The sequence below is a fragment of the Pan troglodytes genome, chromosome 3 (genome assembly GCF_028858775.2).
Source record: "Pan troglodytes isolate AG18354 chromosome 3, NHGRI_mPanTro3-v2.0_pri, whole genome shotgun sequence".
Classification (NCBI taxonomy): domain Eukaryota; kingdom Metazoa; phylum Chordata; class Mammalia; order Primates; family Hominidae; genus Pan; species Pan troglodytes.
This window is the reverse complement of record NC_072401.2, coordinates 27442183-27468622: the sequence shown is the minus strand read 5'-3', so window position 1 is coordinate 27468622 and position 26440 is coordinate 27442183. Positions and strand designations below refer to the sequence as shown.

The 26440-nt window shown below is 35.0% G+C and overlaps 1 protein-coding gene across 9 annotated transcripts in view; it reads right to left on the bottom strand.

Annotated features, from left to right (window-relative positions):
* Positions 1-26440, bottom strand: part of STIM2 (stromal interaction molecule 2) — a 174974-nt gene that overhangs the window by 15509 nt on the left and 133025 nt on the right. For 6 of the 9 annotated variants that reach the window (XM_016951428.4, XM_054682822.2, XM_001166846.7 and 3 more), the window contains exons 4-10: positions 13165-13276; positions 9311-9426; positions 6268-6445; positions 5559-5736; positions 957-1124; positions 651-674; positions 129-229 (exon numbers count right to left, since the gene is read on the bottom strand). In XM_016951428.4, the coding sequence (XP_016806917.1) occupies positions 129-229; positions 651-674; positions 957-1124; positions 5559-5736; positions 6268-6445; positions 9311-9426; positions 13165-13276 (877 nt within the window). The remainder of the gene's footprint in view (positions 1-128; positions 230-650; positions 675-956; positions 1125-5558; positions 5737-6267; positions 6446-9310; positions 9427-13164; positions 13277-26440) is intronic. The other 3 variants (XM_063809450.1, XM_001166908.7, XM_054682821.2) reach the window with 1 other exon arrangement.

Below are 26440 nucleotides of genomic sequence, written 5' to 3'. Positions count from 1 at the left end.
AAATAACCCACTCTTAAAACTAATGTAAATTATGTAATTATATAAATGATAAATATAAATTGTTTACAAATTACTCATTTTAACACAATAAACAATAAAGCAAATAAAAGTGAAAACAACATTCTTACTTTGCTTCCAGAATTTTGTGGTCTACCTCATCTAGGGAGGAGCTGTGTGCAACGTGCAGAGTCCCAAAGACTGTGCTTCTCTTCTTTTTAATTTTTTCTGCCTAGAAACCGAAAAGGACTAAATAAGGCTAGGTTTAAAAAAAATACAGACATTTTTGTATATATAACATAATAAAGTTTGTTTTGGTTTTGAATATATTAGCAATCATAAAACCAGTAGAGAATTACTAGCCAAGATATCCCTGCATTCCAAAAAACAAAACAGACGAGGGAGAAAACGTGCTTTCCTAAGCCAATCGATGTAATTCAAAACTTTATTCTGGAGAATTTTTCTCTTATTTCTATGGTTCAGGAAGACCCGAATCTTGTACTAGAAGTAACAGAAGAACATTAACTATATCATACTACAATGGTGCTAGTGAGTGAACTAAGCTTTTAAATTTTTTTGCTAGAATTCAGATTAAGACTTATTCTCATTCCACACAATTTAAGTGTCAAAATTAATTTCCAGTAACTACTAACCTGAATCAGATATGAAGCAGCAACCTAGAGGAAAAAAGCTCTGTATAAAACTTTTATGATAATGATAAAAAAGAATAATGTTTAAATCACTAAGGTCACTTTGAAAAGTATACACTTCTCCAAATGCAGTAATTTTAATTTAAAGCTTATGATTACTAGAGTCTATTTACACAATAAGTTCCAGTTTGAAAAAAGAATCTGTAATAATAAAACTTTTATTCAGATCTGTGTATCCCAGCTGAGTAATCCCTCTAAGAATGCAGCCTAAGAAACAAATTTAGTAAATTTTGAAATACAAGAGAGTACCTCATCTTTAGCAATAGCTAGCTGCATTTCAGCGTTTTGTCTTTTAATATTGTAGTATTGCACTTCTACTTCATGTGTTAACTGAAGCCATTTCTGAAGTGCATCTGGAACAGACCAACTGCTTCTCAGTTCAAATTCTTTTTCGGCTTTTTTCAGAGCCATGCGAACCTAGAAGAAGGAAAGGAAGGAGGCAAGAAAGGAGAGAGGGAAGAAGGAAGGATTAAAATATTTTTTAGAACCCAAACTAAAAAAAAAAAAAGCTATTTTAATTATGCTCTTTGTAAACATCGTTTTAAACTGCAAAGTCTAAATACAATAGATTTCTAGCATTAAAATTAAGGCTGACAACAGAGCGAGACTCCGTCTCAAAAAAAAAAAAAAAAAAAAATGAAGGCTGAGCTTCAAGTGCATCTTAAATCCACTAAGCAAAGTTGTGGAGGAGGGTAGAGAGGGCTTATTTATATCTTAAGTTGCAATATTTAGTTTTGTATGTTATGAAAACCAGACTCACTGAGGGGGAAAAAAAATCAAGGGTATATGCAAATTAAAACTGATCACATTTTTCCCATAATGCATATTTCATTTATGAAGTATTATATAAAGAAATGTCCAAAATTGGGTGGATACACGTTCTACTCCTCCTCCTAATGTTTCCAGAAGAGCCTACTGTAGCTCCTCCACTATATACTCACTTTTTAAAAATTGTATTTTTCTGTAGTTTTTCATGACATCCTCTTTATGGCCAGTTATTTCTTACTGCTTCCAAGTATATCTGCCTATTATTGTCTGTTTTACCACTTCTGCTACATAATTCACTGCTTTGAATACACCAGAAACTAGCTAAGTGAACATCTGCAGAGCATGTACAGATTTTGAGAAAACAGATTCTGAGAGTCTACTTGATTTTTCTCATGAGAAACTATGCATAGTCTTCAGCATAACGATGTCATAGTATTTCTTCCACCTGCCCTTTAATGGAGCCAGACAATAAGCAGAGAAAAACCAAAATGCTTGGTGGTTAGGTGATAAGTGCTAAGAAAAAGTATCATAAGGAAAGCCTCACTAAGGAAAGACACAAAAGGAATAGATAATTCATTCTTGGAATGATTTACTTAAAAACTAGCAAGAGCTTTCAAACTAAAGATATATAAAGACACAGGATGTAATTATGAAATTGTGCACATACACTCACACTCAAGACCTTGAGGCAAAGCTACGAGCGACTACGGAGCATCCTGCGTGTCGAGCACCACCCCGCAGATTAATTTTCCCCAAAGCTAACTAAGGACACTGAAGAGCAAAGGAATGTTTGATCTGAACAAACCCAACTTATTTGAATAAACTTTATAGTGTGCCAGAATAAACCAACAAGAGTACTATACACAAACTTCTGATAAAGAAATAGAACAGCTGTCAGTTAGTGTGAAAACAAAGAATTGCGTAGAAAAATATATTTTAAGATTCCAAAATTAAAAACAAAATTCACAATGCAACACTAGGTGACAGTTCAAAAAGACACATTAAAGTAAGGGGAAGAGCACTAACTCAACTGCAAACAAATCCCGAGCAACATCTGCCTACATAACTAACTGCAATGTCTTGGGACAATATGTGTTTAATAAGTCAGTTGGGTATGCTGTGTGGCGTCCCTGCTAATCTCTCAGGGAGATAAAATTTAAGCTCAGGTTCATGCAGACCTGCATAACACCACAAAAGGTAAGTCCGCAAGCCCTTCTTCTCAGAAGATTTTAAAGCTAAAATTTCTATACAATTTTCACTTCCAAGGAATTATACAGAGAATCTCAACAAAATTCATTCAAGTTACTCTCTTTAATCATAGATTTTTCTTAATATTTCCATAAATGTATTTCCCCTAAAAGAGCTCAAAGGAAACACATTTAACATAAAAACTACTTATATATTTTTAGCATAAATTGAAGCTGAACAATGTTCAGATTGATTGCCAAATAATGACTCAAACCTGTGGAAAGTCTGACCTTCCAATAGTGGCAACTATTTAACTGTTTTCTCTGCTATTACTCATGAATGTTTCATTTGATCTAAATCCCAACCCTTAGTTTAAATCACATTGTTGTTTACAGGGGAATGAACACAGAAAAAATCGAGTAATAAACAGCTTTTGCAAACAATAAATAACTGTTTAAAATGTAATAATTATTTACATGATTTTTGTGTCTTTGGAATAAAAACAACAGTAAGTAAAAACATGATGTCACAAAAACAGCCTAAACATCTGAAAACTTCTTTTCTAGACCCAACTGTATTATTTATCATCTCTGTAACCTTCAGTAAGTTCCTAAGGCTTACTGTCTCACGTATAATAGGGGTATTATCACTTGCCCTGATTAAAGGCTTCCTGAGACTTTTTCTAAGAAACTAATTTGTGAAAACTACTTAAATCAGACAAAACATAAAGCAGTACTATTAGTCACCCAAAGTCTCTGTTCTAGGAAAAATAACACTATATAAAAAACATACCAGATTTTCCTGACTTCTAAATTTATGTTGATTATTCTCCAGACAAAATACAGTAGTTCCTTGAACTACGTGGAATTGTGGGTTATGTCATATTATACATCATTTCTCAGTTAAACTTATTTCTACAAGCAAAGCTTTTAATAGCAGTATAAGAAGACACAGACTTTGGAATATGACACACAAAATCCTGCCTTTACCAGTTAATAGCTGTGTAACCCAAGGCAAATAAGTTATCTAGCCTCTCTACACAGCTCATTTGTAAATGAAGATAATACCTTTGTGTTGTGAGGATTAAAATTTATGAGCAAACCACTGGCAATGTGTGTAGCATACACTTCTGGCACACAGTAAGCCCTCAGAAAATTGTGTTTCTTATTAATACGATCATGCCAGACAGTGTTCTTTTTAAAATACCAATTTCCTTCCTTTAAACCACCTTTTATCGACCAAGGATCTAATGAGATTATTCATACCAATAATACCAATACATCATATTTTGGTAACTTCGGGGTCTGCTGAGGTGTGCATGGTCTCTCTCCCAAAGCTTCAAGTTAGAATGTCCACAATTCTTGGGCCCTTTTTTTATATTGTCTCTTCTCCCTCACTGTGAGGCAGGCACCTGTGAAGTACTACCATCAGTTTATATCTCTGTAGAAGAATTCCAAACTACTGTTTTCTGATTCGCTCTTTTTTATGTACAAAGTTTAGAAAGACAGAAATATACCAGAACAAACCGAGAGTTGGATGTCTTGGTGGAAAAAGGCAGGGAGTTCTTACAGGAGTGCAAAGGGCATAGTACCCACTTCTCGGATACCGTATGATTTCGACTAGGCCTTTTTTGTCAACTCCCTGATTCTTTGCTACATTCTGTGCTGATATGGTTTGTTAGTTGAATGAGGCATGACTGTAAAATACATCTAAGAGTCCTTAGAGGGAAGAGCTCCAAAAAACAGACATCTGGGGGTGTGAGAGAAGGAGTGGTTAACAGTTATAAAAAAGATGGCTGCGTTCAGTCAGACATATTCTCATAAAATGACAATCTTGAAGGAAACAGTAATGTATTCTCATGAGTTGACCTTATGTCATTCATCACTTAATTTGCATTTCTTATTTAGCACTCTATTAAGAAGGCAGCAACAGCGCATAAAACAAAGTGGAGGCAGAACATCTAAGTTCTTGCCCCTGCTTTATAACTGAGTCACCTCTAATTTTGAGCAAGTTTTATAATCCTCATTTTGTTCTTCAGTTTCATTATCAGTAAAGAAAGCATCAAAGTCAGAAGGAGGAGATGAGACCACAGAAGTAGAGGCTGGAATGATGCGCTTTCAAGACAGACGAAGGGGCCATGAGCTGAGAAATGTGGGTGGCCTTTACCAGTGGAGAAGGCAAGGAAACACGTCCTCCCCTACAGCCTGCAGAGGAACACAGTCCTGCAGGCTCGCCTCAACTCACTCTGACCTCCAGAACTTTACGATGATAAATTTCTGTTTATTTAAACCACTAAGTTTGTGGCTTTTTTTTTTTTTCTTTTTACAGCAGGAACAGGAAACTAATGCATCTGTCTATAATTAAATTCTGCCAGCACCTCACCTTCTCCAAAGGACTCTGTGCAATGCCTAAATGCCTATATTCTATCTTAAGTAACTGAACAGGAGAAGCAGGTATTGGAAAGGAGCTTCAGAACTTTTAGCAGATTATGTTCTAAAACTATTTAACAGGATTCAAATGGATGTTTAATAGAGATCCTTTACCTTTGCAGAGAAGTTCAAAATTAGATATACTTTATATCTTACTACATTATAGTCAGAAACTTAAACATATTACAGATGTTAAACAAACACCTTAAATTTACTCAAGACAGTGAAGATGGCAAGGTAAGATTTCATGAATGAGTGAACATGATGGTAACTATCTTTCAGTTACTACTGTGTTATTTTGCTATATGAACTTTGATCAATGCTAACAACATAAACAAATGAGTCTTTTAACAACTGATGAACTACAGTGGAACTAAATGTAGGAAACTGAAGAAAAACAGGACCTGGCTCCTCAGAGTGGCAATGTTAACATCTTTACAAGTGATTTTTTTTTTAATGTAAATACCTGTTCCAATTCCTGTTCTGCATACTGACGTCTACTCAATTCACATTCAGCTCCCTCCCTTAGCTCTCTCAGCCGACAAGCCTCCTCCTTTGCATAATTGATTTCATCCATCATTTTGCGCTCTAAATTTTGCTTTTCTACAGCAACATTTCTGTTTTCTTCCTGTGCCTTTTCAAGCCTTATAGAACAATAAAAATAAAAATTCCTCACAAAAATTTCCAGTTTTATTTTTTTTACAAAATAATGAATACTGTGTCAAGCAATTAAATACATATTTCAATCAGAAATCATAGCATTTTTCATTAGCCTTAAGTTTGGTTAATACAAATATCAGGCAACTTACTATACAGCTATTTTGGTTATCCTGGGTTCAAATGACAGGGAAAGCAGGGAAATACTCTTCCGCAAAAAGCTTTTCAAAAATTCCTAATTATTTAAATCAAGTTAAAAATAAAATTTAACTACACATCTAATTCCACTATATTTGACTTACCTCCACTGTTCTTCTACTCATTTATTCTCAAGTATACACATTTATAATAAATCTGTAATTATAAAAGCATACTTTTCTAAAAATGTGAAATCAAATATGCATCTATTCCTGATGTGTATAATAACCTAAATCTAAGTATTTAAGCACATGCCCATATTACTTTTTTTACAAATTGTATTTGCCTACATAAATGAGTTATGATTTTTCTGAACTTACCTCTCTTGTAAGTCCATTAGACTTTGCTCTGCAGTTTGTAAGCTCTCTAAATCTTTCATCATTTTTGCAACATGTTCTTTTGATGTCTTATTCTGCGTATAAGCAAACCAGCACCCTCCAACACCAATTACTATAGAAACTGTGAGGATAAAATCTTTCATCCAGTTATGAGGTGGGCCTATTAAAAGAATTACAGATGATTAAATTAATCTTTGAGTATGACAGGACCTCAATACAAAAAGACACTTTTTAAGTAGTATCTAAAACAAAACCAAAAATTGGAGATCTCTTTCCCATGCACAAGCTCTAGCCCTTTAAAAATCTTTCTTCAAATAATGACTGTGCTTCTTGTAACTCTTTGATATACTAGACTTATAGAAGGGCAGAGGTAAACCCATATAGACACACCATGCCCCTGCTGGTGGGAGAAGGAGTGGTCAAAGTCATGGGGACCCTTGAAAGAGCAACAGCACCTCCAATCATATGCTGCCAGAATGGTCCTCTGTGGGGTGAAGGGAGTCATCAAAAGTATCACCACCATCATCCCAACTCCCTTCCTTCAGTCAAGCTAGGCAGCTGTCATGTTTCTCTCACACTTATAAACCTGATCACTCACCAAAATGTATTTTCCCCAAGGAGGCAGCTATATAACTAATTAGGTTAGGTTAATCAGTGGTTCTCAAGGCTGGTGATAATTCCTCACCCACCCCTAGCAGACATTTGACAATTTTGGGTTGTCTCAACTTGGGGGAGTGGTTACTGGCACCTAGTGGGCAGACACCAGAAGTATTGCTGAACACCCTACAGTGCGCAAGACAACCTCCTCCCTGTGTCCCCTCTGCTGATAACAAAGACTTAACCAGGAACTATCCAGCCCAAAGAGTGACTAGTGCTAAGGCTGATAAAGCCTGGGTTAAATAGCAATAACAATTATTCAATTTTAGGTGTCTATGCCAGAGATATGGGGGTTACTGGCATGATGTTAATCCCCAGCCTTATGTCTAAAACAAAGAGTGAGGAGCCAGGGCCTACTGCCTTCAGTGATACAAAACACAGAAATCACTATTCAGATTTCCTGATTTAGCCCAGTCAGTACACACTAATTTTCATGGGGCTCTCTGGAACAGAGACACAATGATAGCTAATATATTATTTTAATGCTCCAAAGAGATACACCTCACAGTGAAAAACTGCCTAAATGCCCAGGCCTCCGGCAGAAACATATTTTGAAGTTTGGTGACATAAAAGAGTTCTACAGAAGTTCCTAGGCTGACAAGTCTGGGGTTTGGCTGTTTGTGTAGTGTGATATGTAGCATGCTCTATGTCAGAGACTCTCAGTTCTCCATATTGCCAGAGTGTACACCTTCACCCTTCCACCTGTAGTGGAAGAAATGTACTGCTGAAAGCTACAATCTCAAAAGCATTTTTTATTTCTGCCTCACACTGAGATGTTCAATTCAGGTTCTCCTTCAACTGTGAGCCCTATTCTCTGACCATAAATAACAATAAATAGATAAATAAGGTCCTACACTCAATAATAAGCACCACAGACTGGAAAAGATTAAAAAAAAACTCCTTTAAAATGTATCTCTGTTCATTTGACAATGCTGGTTTTTAAAATAAATCTAACATAAGTGTTCTGACTATGGGGCACATTCACTCAACCATTCTAAGACAAACATATTTAAAATCATTAACTTTTTAATTGGTTTATTTAAATATTTGTTTACAATCTTTTTTGAGACTAGTTTGATTTCTTTTCAAATGACTTGGTAATATAATTTTGGGGGCTTAGAAAGGGGTTAGTTCCAAGATTAATAAAATATGAGTATTCCTGATCAAGTTGTAAATAGAAACAAATTCTATACTTTAATTCCTATTTTTACCAACCACTCACATGAGAAAAATTGGACAGAATCCCACAGAAGACAATCCCCCAATGGATTCAGTCTGGAAGTGAGGACAAGGAAAAGGTTGGAAAGGGCATCATCTCTATGGAACGCTCGGCATTTCAGTAGTGTTCTATTTCCTAGGGTTTGTAATTTCCACCAACAGTGCATTTCCACCAACTCTCATATGGGGAGTTCCAGCTGTTTTACCAGCTGCTCTTTTAGCCCAAGCCAAAAAAGAACCACCAGTAAAGTCATAAAATCTATTCAACCAATTCTAGTTACCCTTTTTTAGAAGGGCCATTCCCAAGATGGTATCATAGAAACCTGAAAATCTCCTAACTCCAAGAATTCAGGGAGAATAAACATTAGTTTCCTACTTTATAACTTGTGGAAGCCATTTTTCTTGTATTAATTTTGTTATACTTTTTTGACTAAAAAAAAAAAACATAATTCCTTTAAAAGGTGTACTTTTCAAACACTTTCTCCCAAAGCTTTCTGAAAAAATTGAAATTAAATAAAACAAACATATCAAACTTCTCTTCTGGGGAAAAAATATTCCTGTCAAAGTAAATAAATACAAGGTTTATTTTCTTTACAGATATTGCATAACACTTTCTCAAATGTTTCTCTTCAAAACAATCAAATAACATTTTCTACTTCTTGCTCCTGCCAGTAGAGTTTCTTAATTTATAAAGCTTCAAGTGAGTCTTTGCTTTCCATCTATACCTAAAAATCCATTTTCTTGGTGTTTAGTGAAAACTGTTAGGCTCTATTGCTTCATGCCATCAAGATGGTTAGACTGTATTATTTTTTAAGAGATTCCTCAGTGAATATCCAATTATAGTAACATCAACATTAAAACTCCTCCAAAGATCCAAAGTTTTAAATCTAAAAATTCTAAATTAACAGCTAAATATAGTTTTTTTATATAACTTCTTACATTAGTAACCAGCTTTGAAAATTTCACACTCATGTTTCAATGACAGAAAATCCTATCTTATAAATCTTTTAAGATAGTATTACACTTCTTTCACAGGTAATAGATGATTCTTCTTAGAGGCCTACTATCTTATTTTTCTCTTTCCTTAAATAACACAGAGATGATCAGGATATTCTTTTACATCATCCTCTGAGTGAGAGAGAATACTAACGTGTTAGAGGTCCAAACAAAACCACATCCAATGCCTTGAGCTGAAGTTTTTGTCTGTGACTCCGGTCACTGATTTTCAACTGGGAGATCATAAATGAAGGTTCGTGCACTGCTATCCTGTTTATTTGAAAAACACACACACATATATATATATAAAATGAAAATATTTCTAGTATACAAATTTAAATATTTGAGCAACACATTTAACACTTTACATATTATTGATGATCACTTTTGGAGCTCATCCATGTGTGATTTAATAATTTGTTACATGTTTCAAAAACCTCTTCAGTGCAAACTTAGCTGTAGAAAGACCCCTGTATGTTAATAATTTAGTAGCTACATTGAAAAAGTTTTGGTTTTCTAAGGTCACTTTCTGTTATGACTTACTATGATTTAGAAATTTATAAAGTTGAAAAAAAAAATTTTTTTTTTTTTTTTTTGAGACAGAGTCTCATTCCGTCACCCAGGCTGGAGTGCAGTGGTTCGATCTCGGCTCTCTGCAACCTCCGCCTCCCGGGTTCAAGCAATTCTCCTGCCTCAGCCTCCCAAGTAGCTGGGACTACAGGCGCGTCCCACCACGCCTGGGTAATTTTTTGTATTTTTAGTAGAGATGGGGTTTCACCATGTTGGCCAGGATGGTCTCGATCTCCTGACTTCGTGATCCGCCCGCCTCGGCCTCCCAAAGTGCTGAGATTACAGGCATGAGCCACCGCGCCCAGCCTAAAGTTGAAAATATTTTATAGTCATTAATTACTTCTGTCATTTATTATCCTTTCACAAAGGATAATAAACCATAAGTAACTTAATTTAACATCTATAGCAGACTTTAAAAAACAATTAAGTTTTCAATTTAGATCATATTGATTTTCTTTAAAAGTATCAAGAAATCTACACTTTTAACGTTCTAATGTTTAACTGTTTAAAAATTGAACAAAGTACATTGAAGTCACAAGTGGGAAATAAAAAGACTTCATGGATTGAGGTAAGTAGGTAGAGGAATTTATATAATAAGAAGTACTAAACCATTTTATTAGCTATGAAGAAAGCACGTAGGAGGCACAGGTAAAATAAGGAAATAAAATCACTTTATTATGGACTGTAAATACAAGCAACCCAGTACTCAACTAAGATTTCTTAACAACCAAGTATGATGCTAGTAAAGATTTCATTACACAAAGTCTAATAATAATAACAATGACAATAAACACAGGCATATAATATATGCTGGGTCCTGTATCAATGGCTTAATGCTCAAGAAAACCTTATAATAGTATTTCCATTTTATAGATGAAGATACTTGTGAGAGGTTGAGTAACTTGCCTAAGGTTACATAATTAGCAATAGGTAAGGCAAGGATTCAAACCCAAATATGTACGATTCCAAAGACTACTTTGAAACACTACATTTTGTATAGAAAGATATCAGTACTAAGTATGGAAAAATTACAGGAACTCCTATGAGGCTTCTATAAAACCTTAAAGAGCAAAGAACTGTAACATTCCCTCTCTGAAATGCCTTCCTTTATCTTCTCCACAGGTACTTTCGTATAATGCTTCCCTTACACCTTTAACATGACACTTATCAAACTGCATGAAGGCAAAGACTATGTCTTATCTCTGTATCCCCAAAGCCTAATGTAGTACTTGCCAAAAGTAGAAGCTTGATAAATGTTTGTATAATAGCTGAATGAATATATGTATGTATGGATGCATGAATTAATAGCAAACTATCAATAGACTAAGAAAGACAATGAGATGTAGTAAAAAAGAAAATACGTAACAAAATTTTATGCGAGATTCAATATGAGTCCAGAGGTAAAAATGATTCCACCTGAGTGGGTGAGGGTGTCAGGGAAGGCCACATAGGCCTGAAAGAAATGAGGTGGTATGTGTCAGGTGAAGACAGCCTTAGTATAATGTTTGGCAGTAAGAATTACAGAGTATAGAAAACACAGCGAAAGGTTTAAGATAACCACTACAGCCAACATAAAACATAGTTTTGGCCACCTTTAGCAGATGTAAAGGGTTTTAATGTCACAGAAAAGAAACATCATAATGAACTGTTGTAGGCCAACCACCTATAGAATATGTAATACATTTTCTTATACATTCTTGTAACTAGTTCTTATGTCTACAGATACCATACAAAGAGCTCTGGAACTTACATAATAATTGAAATTAATTGGTATTGCCCCTTTAAGTTGACTCATCTAATTTCCATTACTATATAATAGGGGCTTAAGGAAGAGTTTACTGTTCTCCTTTCCCCTCCACTAAAAAAGGTTCCAATGGGCTGACCTGAAAACTGAACTTATAATGTTTTTCTATAGTAACATGTTCACTATTTAAGGAGTTGATCTTGACAAGTGTGTGATGTCACAATTTTACCAGAATTGGAAGCATCTCTAATCATCTTTACTTAACCAAAGGAAATGAGTAGCTATAACACTGACTGTCAAAACTCAGATTAGCCTATTTTATTTCATGTTGTTGTTATACAAAGAAGTTTCTCAAAAGGCAACAAGAAAATTCCTATTGTTCCTCATACCCAGGGCAACATATATAAATAAATAAATTCTAATCTCATTTCAATGTTTGACTCTGTTTTAAGAACTTGTTTTAATTAAAATAACTATATTTTATTTGATTTTTGTCTTCTTTCAAGCATCTAGTTGTACCATGAACATAAAAGATATTCAGTAAGTACTTATCAAATTGACTCTTATCCCTATAATTTCATCATTCTAGTCATGTGTATAATAAAATCAGAAATACTAATGTTGATGTTCAGAATACATTTAAAAGAGATTTGAAAACTTTCAACTTGATCCAAAATACAAACCTCAAAGCAACAAAGGATACTTATCTAAATAGGGCACGTAAGGAAGTTGACTAGGGACACAATGTATATATTTCATTACATATAACCATTAGGTTGTAATAACTGATTAGAGTCTTTTTGGATGTAGGAAATCATCCAGGGAAAAATAAAACTTAAGAAGCAATCTTGTAAGGGTAAAAAATTCTGGTAGAATCATTGCAAATTTTGACATTTAAATCCTTCAAGATTATTAAGTTAATTAAATTAATGAGAAATTATAATTTCTAAATTATATCATTTGGTACTTGCAAATGATACAATTTAGATATAATTTAGAAAATAAAATTTAGAAAACAAATGGATTCAGACACCTAAGGGATAAATTGGCAACCTGGACTTTGCTATCAAATCTATCTGGGTTTAAATGCTGCCTTGGGCGAAATGTTTAACTTGTCTCTGACTTGGTTTTTTTAACCTGTAAAATGGGAAGGACAATATATACCTCATTTTAATCATGAGGGTTAAATGAGATAATTTAAAGTACTTCTATGTAGCATACATTTTTAAATGGTTGCTATTTTTTATTAATTTCATTTTTAAAATTCAGGTATAATGTATAGACACCATAATTCGATGGTTATTGTCATTTAAAATGTCACAAGAAAGAGATGCACATTAATCCATTCAAGTAGATGTGTTCATAAAAATGAATCACTATCAAATAAAAAAGTTTTTCTTAGATTGGCCAAAAGTTGACCCTTGATGTTATTTACAAATGATATAGTTGACCCATCTTCTGAAACTCAAAATCATGTTCCTTGGAAATAATTTTTCCAAGAGCCTGATTATTTAGACAAGAAAAACTGATTAAAACTTGAAAATGCATAATTTAGAAAGACTAAAGAATGGATATATTTATATTTCCTTTGTGCCCTCAGCCACGGAAGTAACTTGTAGATTCAGTATGGGGAAATGACATCTAGCATATAATTCTCCCTGAGTGGAAAATACATTTGCATAACAAAGACTCACCTGGGAAGTGTCGTTCCTTTGACATTGTTGTCTCTAAAATTCTTCTCATATTGGGGTAGTTCAACAAACTCTATCAACCACTGAAGAGTGTCTTCAAGGGTCCAATTATGAACTGCAGGAGATAAAAGGGGAATACATATTTTAAACACACCTGCTTTCAGAAATACATATTCTATAATTTCAGAGAATATAAAGATGTTAGATTGCATTTTCAATTTAATCAACATTAAGTACCAAAACGGTATCTAGCACTCTATGAGAAGAAGAAAGCCTTACAATCAAAAACAGAAGTGATAGTAAAAGCAATTAGGACAAAGATTAGCAGGATTAATTCTAAAATAAACACCTATACAAAGTTTGTAAGAACGAAATAATCTATCATTTTTCTGGTTGTAGAAAAATTACCAGATACATACTTGTTCATTCTTTCATCTAGCCATCCACCCATATAGTATTGTAATACCGAAAACATTCTGAATACCAGATTTCATTCTAAGCACTGGGCATATGGCAGTGAATAAAACGGATAAAGTCCTTGTATGGAACTTAAATTCCTTTGGGTTTGGGGAGGGGCACTTTATGAAAGAAGGAAGAAGAGGAAGGGAAATTTCAGATAGTGATTAACTTAAGAAAAGCAGGAAAGATGTCAGGGTAAGCCTCTCTAAGGAGCTGACATCTGAGACCTAAAAATTGCAAGGAGCCCCATTGTGAAGATATGAGTGAAAAATATCCCAAAGAGAGGAAAAGGCTGTAAAAAAAAAAGCCTTCAGATGGAATGAACTAGCAGTGTTTGAGAGACTGGCAGAAAGTCAGAGAGGAGCTAGGTCATGAAAGGCTTTCAAGAACTCTGGATAGTTTTCTAATTTCAATAAAAAGAAGGGGAATAATCTTTTTTTAGAATGTTGTTCTTCAATGTGGAGAATAGATTGTTCATGATAAGACTAAAAATGGTCCAGTCTTATCGTGAAATACGGAGAAATAAGAAGACCATTCCTTACATAATTGCCTAGACAGGAAAGGGTCATCGTCTTAGACTATGATAGTAGTAGATAAGATGACAACAAGGAGTCAGATTCAGGATATATTCTGGGGATAATGCTACTAAGATGGGCTGATGAAATGGACAGGGGCTGGTAGCTAAACAAAAGCCAAAAGTACAGAGGGTGCTACCATTAACTGAGATAGAAAAGAATGGGGAGGAAAAGATTGGGGAAACGAGCAGGGGCCGGTGACAGAGATCAAAAGTTGTTTTAAGACACGTTATGTTTGAAGTATGCATTTGACATTTAAGTGTAGATAATAGAGCAGCAGTCAGATCTGCAAGTCTGGAGCTTAGGAAAAAGTGAGGTTAGGAACAGAGGTATTGGTGGGAAGTCATCAACATACAGATGATCTTTAGACTAAATGACATCAACCAGAAAAGACAGCTATTAATAGATTCTAGAAGACTGGACCTAAATCAAGAATAAAATAACTAGCATCTCTTCTCCTGGATATTTATTTTAAATTAAATCCTTTGTATGCATTTTCTTAAGTCTTAAAAAAAACTTACGAGGTTCTAACATAATTATCTTTATTTTGGAAGTTAAAAACTAAAAAGCTTATGGAACCAACAAAGTAAGCAGCAGGACTGGATTTGAACTCAGGCAAACTGTCCACAGAACAAAACTTTATACTACTCTGAAAGTAGTAATACTAAATAACAGTAAAGATATAAACAAGCAGTTAAGCGCTGGACGCAGTTCAGAGGTTTCTGCTTATGAAGAGTAATGATGAGTTTATGCAAAGGGAAGGATGTAAGTGTGCTTACAAATGAATAGTTCTATACTGTCTGCATTTAATTTGAGGGTTAATGCTTATAGACTACAGAAGAGATCAAGGGAGAGTGAAGAAAACGTGAGCAATAAAAGCAGATCTGGGAATCCATCTGTATATAAATAAATCTGAAAAAATCTTTCTGATAAGCTACATAAAAATATGAATTCATACTTGCAAGCAAAGCTAGGTTTCCATTAATCTGCCTTTTTTATTAAGTGTTCTTTAGAGAAAAGCTTAAATAAACCACAAACAAAAACCAAAAACATTTAAAACTAGATGTGGTAACTGATAGTTTTATATTGAAACAAAGCCTTGACTGTTCTCCCCTTCATGTGTTCCTACCATAAAACCTGGACATGGGCCTGAGGCTGCTGTATCCATTTAACCAAGTAACAGGATGTCAGCTGAAGGTTCAGGCCCTGGGTGTTTTCCACTGATTTTAGGGCATTCAAAGTAGACTTTTTACTCTTAAGTTTCTTCCTATTCAAGATGAACTGCATTGAGAATTGCCCTGTCCTCACTGCCAAAAAACTCGTGGTGCAGCTGTACCTCACACACCCACACAAAATCCCCAGCCAAGAAAACAAGATAAGATTCTCTCTATGACTGTTCAACAGTGAAAATTCCTGATCTAAACACTTCAGCACATCAAAGTCATCCCACAATTTCCAGTAAGTCCGTATAGAAAGGAAGAAAAATCAAATGAAAAAGAACATATTAAAACTGCCCAAATGTAATACTCTGCTTAGCAAATTGAAAATTGTAGTGGTCTTGACAACGAAGCTTTAAAACAACAGATCTAACAGAACCATTTATTTTAGGGGGAGATTCACTTCTCCTTTTGCTGTGGTTTCCTTGGTGATACTTAGTAAACACCTTCACTTCTCTTCTCATGACCAGGACTTGCATTTTTTATTAGCATTCTCTGTTCCAAATACTCTGGTTGTCTTTAATTTCTTAGGACAGATCATACTATGTCCTTCTTCAGGGCCTCTGTACGTGCTGTTTGCTGAGTATAAGCTCCTTTTTGCTATCCCTCCACCTTTTTGTTTCATTAAACCTTCATATCTCAGCTAAAACTTTAATTCTTCAAGTGAACCTTTCTGAACATTACTATATAACCTTTTTTTTCCTTTTTTTGTAGAGATAGGGTCTTGCTATGTTGCATAGGCTGAACTCCTCTGCCTCTCAAAGTGCTGAGATTACAGGTATGAGACACCACACCCGGCCCCTGATTATTAATCCCTTAGTAGCTTTTATGCATAGCATTTAAATAACTATAACTACTTATCTGTATGATTATTACTTCAACAACTGTTTATTTCAGTAAAGTATAAGTCTTCTGCTCATCACTCTAACCCTAGCACTTGGTATAAAGGCACTCAACAAATTATTTGTTGGATGCTGTTGAATGAAGTAGAACATGTTTAATTAATAAGTCTTATGAAAATCTAATTTTACATTTTAATGGTGAGACAAGGATTTGTATGTGTAAGAAATTCTTTTTTAACATTTTCTAAATTTCAATAGCTTTTGGGGTACAAGTGATTTTTCATTACATAAGAAATTCTTGATGGTAAAAGAATTACTCATTTAAGAATTATCTGGTTCCTTATTACCTGCCTCTCACTGGTCTTTTATAGATGCTGTTGCTAAACAACACTTCCATCAGAGGGCAAGCAGAGAGAGACACACCATTCCTTTTAAAGGTATCTTTCCCAATCTGCAGAACTACAGAAATGCCAGCTTCTAAAATGTTAACTTATATTGTTTCTGCTTGAAATTGTGGCCAGTGCTACAGGTCAGTGTCTCAAAGGGATTTTTGGCAATTTATTCTAAGACTAATGAAAAGAACTCTGGAATGGAAACAGACCTGATTTTACTCCCAGCTGTGCCACTGATTCAGGATAATATCATAGCCACATTATTTAACTACAGCTCAGATTCTCTTTTTTAAATTGATGTTATACATATTTTGGGAGTACATATGGTATTTTGATACACGTATACGACGTGTAATGATCAAATCAGGGTAACTGAGATATCCATCACCTCAAACATTTATCTTTTCTCCATGTTGGAACCATTATAATTACCTTCCAGCTATTTGGAAACACACAATAAATTACTGTTAACTTTAATTTCCCTACTTTAGTATCAAATACTAGAACTTATTCCTTCTACCTAACTGCATTTTTGTACCCATTAACCAACTTCTCTTCATTCCCCTCTTCGCTTCCCAGCCTGTGGTAACCACCATTCTACTCTCTACTTCCATAAAATCCACTTTTTTAGCTCCTATATCTGAGGAAGAACGTGTGATACTTGTCTTTCTGTGCCTGGTTTATTTCACTTAACATAATGATCTTCAGTTCCATTTTGCTGTAAATAACGGGATTTTATTCTTTTTTATGGCTGAATAATATTCCATTGTGTATACATACCACATTTTCTTTATCCATCCACCTGATGATGGACACTTAGGTTGATTCCACATCTTGCCTATTGTGAATAGTGCTGCAGTAAACAAGAGAGTGCAGGTATCATTTGGAACAATGATTTCCTTTCTTTTAGACATATATTCAGCAGTGAATCTGCTGAATCATATGCTAGCTCTATTTTTAGTTTTTTTGAGAAAGCTCCATACTGTTTTCCTTAATAACTGTACTACTTTACATTCCCACAAATAGTATGTAAGAGTTCCCCTTTCTCCACACCTTCGACAGCATTTGTATTTTTTTGTCTTTTTGATAACAGCCATTCAAACTGGAGTGTAATATCTCATTGTAGTTTGGATTTGCATTTCCCTGATGATTAGTGATGCTGAACATTTTTTCGTATACCTGTGGGCCATTGGTATGTCTTTATGCCTACTCAGGTCTTTTGCCCATTTTTTACTCAGATTATTTGTTTTTCTGCTATTGAGCTGTTTGAGTTCCTTATATATTCTGGTTATTAATCTCTTGTCAGAAGGATAGTTTGCAAATTTTCTCCCATCCCATAGGTTGTCTCTTCACTTTGTTCATTGTTTCCTTTGCCAGGCAGAAGCTTTTTAGCTTGATACAATCCCATTTGTCTGTTTTTGCTTTTGTTGCCTATGTTTTTGAGGTCTTAACCCAAAAAGCTTCTTGTCCAGCCTAATGTCCTGAAGCCTTTCCTCGATGTTTTCTAATAGTTTCAGATCTTACATTTAAGTCTTTAATCAGTTTTGAGTTGATTTTTGCACATGGTAGAGATCTAGATTCATTCTTCTGCATAGAGATATCCAGTTTTCCTAGCACCATTTATTAAAGAGACCATTCCTTCCCCAATGCACATTTTGGGTTCCTTTGTTGAAAATGAGTTGGCTGAAAGTGTATGGATTTATTTCTGGGTTCTCTATTCTGTTTCGTTGGTATATGTGTCTGTTTTTATGCCGGTACCATGATGCTTTGGTTATTATAGCTTTGTAATATTATTTGAATTCAGGTAGTGTGATATCTCCAGCTGTGTTCTTTTTGCTCAAGATTGCTATAGATATTCATGGTCTTTTGTGGTTTCATACAAATTTTAGGATTTTTTCATTTGGTTTCATACAAAATTTAGGATATTTCTGTGAAGGATATAATTGGTATTTTGATAGGGATTGTATTAAATCTGTAGATCACTTTAGGTAGTAAAGACATTTTAACAAGATGAATTCTTCCAATCCATAAGCATATCTTTCCTTTTTTGTGAATCCTCTTCAATTTCTTTAATCAGTGTTTTATAATTTTCTTTGTAGAGATTTTTCACTTCCTTGGTTAAATTCGTTTCTAGGTATATTTTTTGGTACCTATTGTAAAGAAGATTGCTTTCTTGATTTCTTTTTCAGAGTGATCTCTGCTAATGTATACAGATGCTACTGCCTTTTGTAGGTTGATTTTGTATCCTGTAACTTTACTAAATTCATTTATCAGTTCTAAGAGTTTTCAGGTGAAGTCTAGGTTTTTCTAAATATAAGATCATGTCCCCTTCAACCAAGGATAATTTGACGTCTTCCCTTTCAATTTGAATGCCTTTTATTTATTTCTTTTGCTTAATTATTCTGGTTAGTATTTCTGGTATTACACTGAATAAAAGTGGTGAAAGTGGGCATCCTTGTCTTGTTTCAGATCTTAGTGGAAAGGCTTTCAATTTTTCCCCATTCGGCACAAAACACACAGCTTTTGGGCTTGTCATATATGGCCTTTATTGTGTTGAGGTATGCTCCTTATATACCCAATTTGTTGAAGGTTTTTATCATGAAGGGATGCTGAATTTATTAAATGCTTTTTAGCATCTATTGAAAAGATCATATGGTTTTTGACCTTGATTCTATTGATGTGAGGCAGCACATTTATTGATTTGTGTGTTGAACAGTCCTTGCATCTTAACATGTAAAATAATAAAATTGATCTAGACCACCTTTAAAATTCATTTAAACTGGGCCGTGTGTGGTGGCTCATGTCTGTAATCCTAGCACTTTGGGAGACCAGGGTGGGTGGATCACCTGAGGACAAGAGTTCGAGACCAGCCTGGCCAACATGGCAAAACCCTGTCTCTACTATAAATACAAAAATTAGCCGGGCATGGTGGTACATGCTTGTAATCCCAGCTATTCAGGAGTCTGAGGCAGGAGAATCTCTTGAACCCAGGAGACAGAGGCTGCAGTGAGCCAAGACTGCGCTACTGTACCCCAGCCTGGGAGACAGAGTGAGACTCTGTCCCCCACTCCAAAGAAAAATTTCATTTAAACTGTTTCTATGATTCCATTATAATAAACAAGAGTTGGTATTTATTAATAAAACATTGCTAAAGTGTTAGCCTAGAACAGTAGATTACAGAATACTGAGAGGGAAAGAATGGCCCTAAGAACTTTCAGGATAGCGATGAAAACTGCTAACATTTATTAAGTGTTCATTAAATACCAGGAGATTTGCAAACATTATTTCAAATGATCATTGTAATAAGCCTTTTAAGCAGATACTTTTATCATCATATTGAATCTAAAAGTGTATGGAGTCGAGGTTCTTAATTAGGTATAAAAGATTCGTAAATGGTCAAACCAAGTTTCAGACCAAACCTGTTTCTAGAGTTGTTAAACATTGTGCAGGAACACCGCCTCTTCAAAATAAGCTAAGTGGTCCTAATAATCAGATAAGGTACCACAGATAGTTTATGGTCTAGTCATACTTGCAGCCATACTTGCAGCTTTCTGTACAATGTTCCCCCAGGCCCCACTGTCTCTCCTTCAATATGGAATGTTTTTCCTTTCTTCCTTCTTTGCCAGGCTCGCTCTTCTTTAAGACTTAGATAAGAAACTCCCTCCTTCATGAAGTTTTCTCTATCCATTCATTTCCAGATTAGAGCCGCTCTTCTTTGTGCTCCTTGGTCACCTATACTTATATCTGCCATAGGATTTATCATATACCATAATGTAATTGTCCATGTTCATCTTATCCTCTGGATGACGAGTTCTTAGAGGGCAGGAACTTGTTATTTTACCTAACACAGTCATGATTCACACACAAAAAAATGCCACATTCCTTTGGGACTATGGGGCTTTATATTTTACTATACATCTTTACATACATTCTCATTTAACCCCCAACATCTATCTTTGAAAGAAATCTATTATCTCTACATTCTATACAAACAACCTAGGCCAAGAGAGGCCAAGTGATCATACACATGGTCACACAGAATAACTGAGAGAGCTAGAATTGAACTCTAACCTTCTGACTGTAAGTCCACTACTAATATAGATGGCTGATTTAGAACAGCTCACTGTTTAAAACTTGAAACATATTTTCTCTTAGAAACAAACCTTTCAGACATATAGTACTAACAGTAATGCCAAAGTTAAACATTATATATGAGCAATCTGCCACAGGCAATTACATTAATGGACTCAGGATTCTCCTAGAGACATCAAGTATACATTGGGGCCTACTAAAGGCCTGGAGGGAGTAACAGAAAAGCTCAATGGAGCTACGTCAGTTCTTCATCATGGAGGTGATTCCTACAACTTGGAAGAGGGGCTCTAACAGCTCGAAAGGCAACATTTCAAACAGCCAGGAGATTCAGAACTGCAGCATGGCTCTGGAACAAAGGAGATGGTGGGGGATGGGAGAGTGGGGACAGGATGGTGTATGGAACCGAAATTCCAGGAGATGAGAGAGTATGGGGAGGTAGAATATGGGGAAGGGCGGGACTATACATTTGTGGATTTTCACAGGAACAGAGGGTTCTCCTTTTCATTACTCCTCACCCATGCTGCTATCAAAAGGGCAATTTCTACAACAGAGAATGAGGTTCCTGATTCTGCACCCAAACAGTTTCCCTTTCTTCTCCCCATGTATTTGCTACTTTCGGTCCCACCACCATGTCACTATTTTGGATCAGCACTTAAAAAGGGATGAAAACTGTGCCTAAGAGCAGAAAGCTTTTTGACAGCAGTGGGGTCCTAATCACAGGGAGAATGAAGAGATTGTAAGGGGTGAAAATAGCCACCAATAGAGAAGAAAAGCAACTGGCTGTGGCCACCCAGCTGAAGCGGCCTTCCAAAAAAGACACGAGTCATGCATAGGTACATCCCAGTTGTACAACTAGGTTTAAGTGAATGAAATACTCTAGCTGAAAGCAATCTCTTCCTCCCATGAATTTCTATACTGCTTAACTATTTCTACCAAATGGCACATCATATGGGCTGCCTTACTTTGTAACTGTTTGCTTATATCTTATGTTCCTGCGATACTGCAAGCTGCTATACGACAAGGACTGTAGAAAACACACCAAGTTGCCATTTAAGTATTAGCTGAATGTATAACTGACTTTTAGTCTTCCTTAAATAAAAGAACTTGTTTTGTTTTGTTTTTAATTATCAATTTGCTATCCCATAATTGTGTGAAAGATAAATAATACTGTCTGCCTGATATCTCACTTTAAAGCAGCACTGGTGAATCCTTGGCTCCAGAACAGAACCAAAGAGGCTTATAAATAACATAGTGGAGGTAGCAATTTAAAGTTGTGTGGTTGACAGTGGTATCGGAAGAGAATTTGTGTGCCCTGCTTTAAGCAAACCTGATATAAACAAATCAGTATAAAAGATAAACTTTAAAAGATTAAAATATATGTATTTACTTGTTCCTTTCATCTGTAAAAGGCAATCTTACAAAACCAATGCACCCAAAGCACTTAGCCATATGCCTGTATTGTTACAAGCCTAAAAAATACAAAACAGCCTAGTGAAGTACTACCATATAACTTTTCATTTGTTATATTTAATATAAGTATATACTATCCAAAATATCTTAAAGATGATCTGTGAAATCACCTAAATACTGTGGGGGAAAACCTAACTTCTAATAATAAAGCATTTTTGTGTATGTAGAGACATGTTAATAATAGTAGTACCAAACATTTTGTGAGCACTTGGCAATTTCCAGAAACTGTGCTACATGCTTTACATGAATCCTCTCATAAAACTCAAAAACCCTATGAAGTAGGTATCAGATGTAATATTATAATCCTTGGTTTATAGATTAGGAAGCTGAAGCTCAGAGTTTAAGCCACTTGCTCAAATTCACAGACCAAGTAAGTAGTGGAAACAGGATTTAGAACTACGCCCACTGAGTTCAAAGGCCAACTCTTAACCATCTCCTGCGTTCTGAGGAAACCTCAAACCTCAAGATACAGCCGAATTCACCATCAGCTGTGGCAGACCTTGGATATAACAAACATACACATTACATGTATTCTGCTTTTCATTTTTTAATAGCTTTCATACTACTTTTTTGAAACTGCTATGTCCTAAATTTATGATTTTAAAAACATTTGTAATGTCATTCTTAATGTTAAGAAAGCAATTGGCTTGTTAATAATTTTTTTAATTAAAGAAAAGCAACTGGCATAAAAGTTTCTTTGGGAAAATTAATGTATTTTAGGGAAATCAACTTCTGATATCCTGAGACAGGAGAGTAGAGTTAAAAACAGTACAGACTGTTACAAACAGTATGTGTTACAAACATATACTGCCTTCTCTTAAAGCATGAAAACATCTTTATATCTACCAAAAGGTTTGGCAAGGGGGTCAGGAAGAAGAAAGACTAAACATTATTAATAAAAGTAACTATATTTAAAGTTGGCTATATGAAATGTTGATAGAAGCTAAAAACTTATTAGCAGTTTGAAAAATATTTGTGTTATTGGAATGTTTATATAAAATACCATATTCTAAAACAACACAGGTGTACACCAGTATTGACTACTTTTAAATCCAATTTCAACTGAGTGTTACAAGTTACAAAAATCTCAGTTTCTCTTTACACTGATACACATAATTTATCACAGGAAAACTGAATTAACCTAAGGTTCAATATTGCAGGGATTTAAAAATAAGAATTTTTAAACTAATATAAAAGAAAGAAAATAATAACTTTTCAAATCTGAAAGTTGAGTAAGTTTCAGGCCTTTCACATTTCATCCTAACTCCGTTGATTTTATAGACTTCCTGGGGTCACTTCTGAATAAGACTTTAGATGCTCAGCTGCTCAGCACAGTCAAGACAGGCTTATGTTTAGAACAGTGCCAGAATGTGAGCTCCTCATTTGCACAGTGGTCAGCAGGGCATGTCTTTGTAACATGGAGTAAATTCCTGCAACATGCTATATTTGGATACCTAAAGCCACACCCTGAACTTGAGTTCAGATATTAGTAATTGTACCAAAGAGAAATATACACTTTTGCTCATGAGCTCCTTTTCTTTAATTATGCAAGAATTACATGTAATTTTTAGAGACACTAGGTAAATGCTGGCAAATGTTTGAACATTCAGAACTTAAAAATTACCAAGGTGTTTTGTTCCCAACAGTGGTACAGGGGACACTGAGGGAAGGCTTTATTACCTTTCCTATTAGAAACTCCAATCTTATTATCAATGAAACTAAGTGTACTATCAATACCTAGTTCCATGAAGATGGTGAGAAATAACAAAGATATATCTTAAAATTAGAAATTGAAGGCTGGGTGCAAGTGGCTCACGCCTGTAATCCCAACACTTTGGGAGCCAGAGGTGGGCAGATCATTTGAGGCCAGGAGTTTGAGACCAGCCTGGCCAACATGGCGAAACCCCATCTCTACTAAAAATACAAAACAAAATTAGCCAGGTGTGGTGGCATGCACCTGTAATCCCAGCTACTCAGGAGGCTGAAGCAGGAGAATCACTTGAGCCTGGGACACGGAGGTTGCAGTGAGCCGAGATCGCGCTACTGCACTCCAGCCTGGGCAACAGAGTGAGTGAGACTCCATCTCCAAAAACATAAAAAAAATTGGAGAAATAGTGGGTCTCAAAATCATATGGTTGTTCTGCAGATAGTGTTTCTTATTCATTCTATATTCCCAACATGTTATACAATGCCAAAAATACAGCAAGCACTTAACAAACATGGAATGGCAGGTACATAGTTAGTTGGAACTCAATTAGTATTTATTGGACGAGTGAATGGATGACAAAATGATTCTGTTAACCAAGACTGCCAAGGAAAATGTCACTTTCATTGATTCTTTTTAGAACCATTTCTAGATAAAACAACAAACTTTCAAAAGTGTGACTAAGCTTCATAAAATGAAGAGGGTGCTATTTTCCAAAGTATAACAATAAAGAAACATTTCAATTATAGCTTTTCAATTATAGCTTTACAACTGTTTGCTTTAATTTTCTGCTATTAACACTTTTTTCTCTTAGAATTTGAAAGTTTCTTCAAAAGATTTTCTGTAGGCAACTTGGAATTCCTTCATGCAGCAAATATTTACTGACTGCACAGTAATTACTTTGGGCACTGGATTAAATAAATAAAACATCAGAGTCAAGGAGTTATTACCAAGACTACCAGAAAGCATGATGTAAGAAATGCATTAACTTTTAGAGGGAGTTCAACAAAAAATGAATACAAAAGCCTAGTTAATAAATACCTTCTTTAATATATCAAAGGCCAGCTAAAAATTGAGTTTTCACTCTAGTTGCCAAACAACTTCCAGGTAAGAAGACACAATACATTCAGAACTTGTAAACCTTGATTTCTTCAATAATAGAAAAATTAGCCAATTCCAATGGTAGAAATATTTTCAAGGCAACTGTACTCAGAAATTTGTTTGATCTTCAATTACATATGATTTTTCTTAGTGCATTTAGCATTTAAAAATCTAATAATTCACAAATATTATTAAGCTACATTTACCTGGTATATAACATTTTCCAACTTGGCCTTCAGCTGGTATACATAGCAGTGGTTTAACTAATATTATTAGTGGCAAAAATAACTTTTAGGAAAAGTTTGTTTAATTGTAGTACTGACACAATGGTTAAAGGATTAAATTACTAAATAGGCTCCCCATTCATAGGGGACCTTTGTCAACAGCCAGAGAATCATATGAGAAAGGCAAAATGTGAATAAAGTGCTTCAGTGATCAAACTCAAAAAGACTGATTCATTTCCACCAAGTTACTGGATAGTGTGCATTCTGATTTTTCTCCCAAGTTTTTTTTCAATTTTCAAATTCATTTCAGTGTCTTTCAATTACCCAGAAGTAATCTGGTCCCACATGGGGATGAGACAGGTTAACAGCAGCTAGTATCTCTATAATGCGGACAACAGGGTGGCAGCCTTGTGAAGGCCGAGGCCCACATAAGGCAGGCCCCTGAAAGAGGTAGCAGCCCGTGGGGTCAGGACCCTGGCTACCTACAGAGGGACTGAGCAACTACGTAAACATATTAAGATAACAGAGTCAAGTTTTCACTGTCAGTGAAGTACAAATAGAAAAAGGAGTTAAGCTAGAATTAACCCAAAGTGTTGGACTGAAATTAGAGTTTATCAGGTATCAGTGTGAATTCATGATTTTCAGTATAAAAAAAAGAAATATAAGGTGTGTGCATGTTTCTTAACTCTGTCCACTGAGGTCTGGGAACAACAATATCTCAGTAGCAATGAACATACCTAGTGCCCAAATCTTGGTTTCTAAATAGCAATTCAGCTAAAAATAACCAGGGTTCCTTGGAGAAATGGCTGTTTCCAGGATTGAGGTTAAGAAATAACACAATGAGCCTGGATACCTTTTTGTGCCAATAAGTAGGGAAGAGCTCAAAAAATGATGGATATAGAAGGATATATAAAAGAATAAAGAATATCCTTAATCCTTAAAAGAGGATACAGAAGGATATAGAAGCCAGTTAGAAAAGGATATTTTAAAGAATATAGAAGCCAGTTAGAAAGGATATAAAAAGATACAGAAGCCAGTTAGAAAGGCCTCCCATTAACTAAATTTGGGACAATTTGAGCATCAAAATCATAATAGTAACAAGCTCAAAACTGACTGAATAAAATAGGATATAAATGAATAAATGCAGAAGATCAATCTTCAAAGCATTCATAAGTTTTTGAGAATCAGTCTTTCTCAAATTC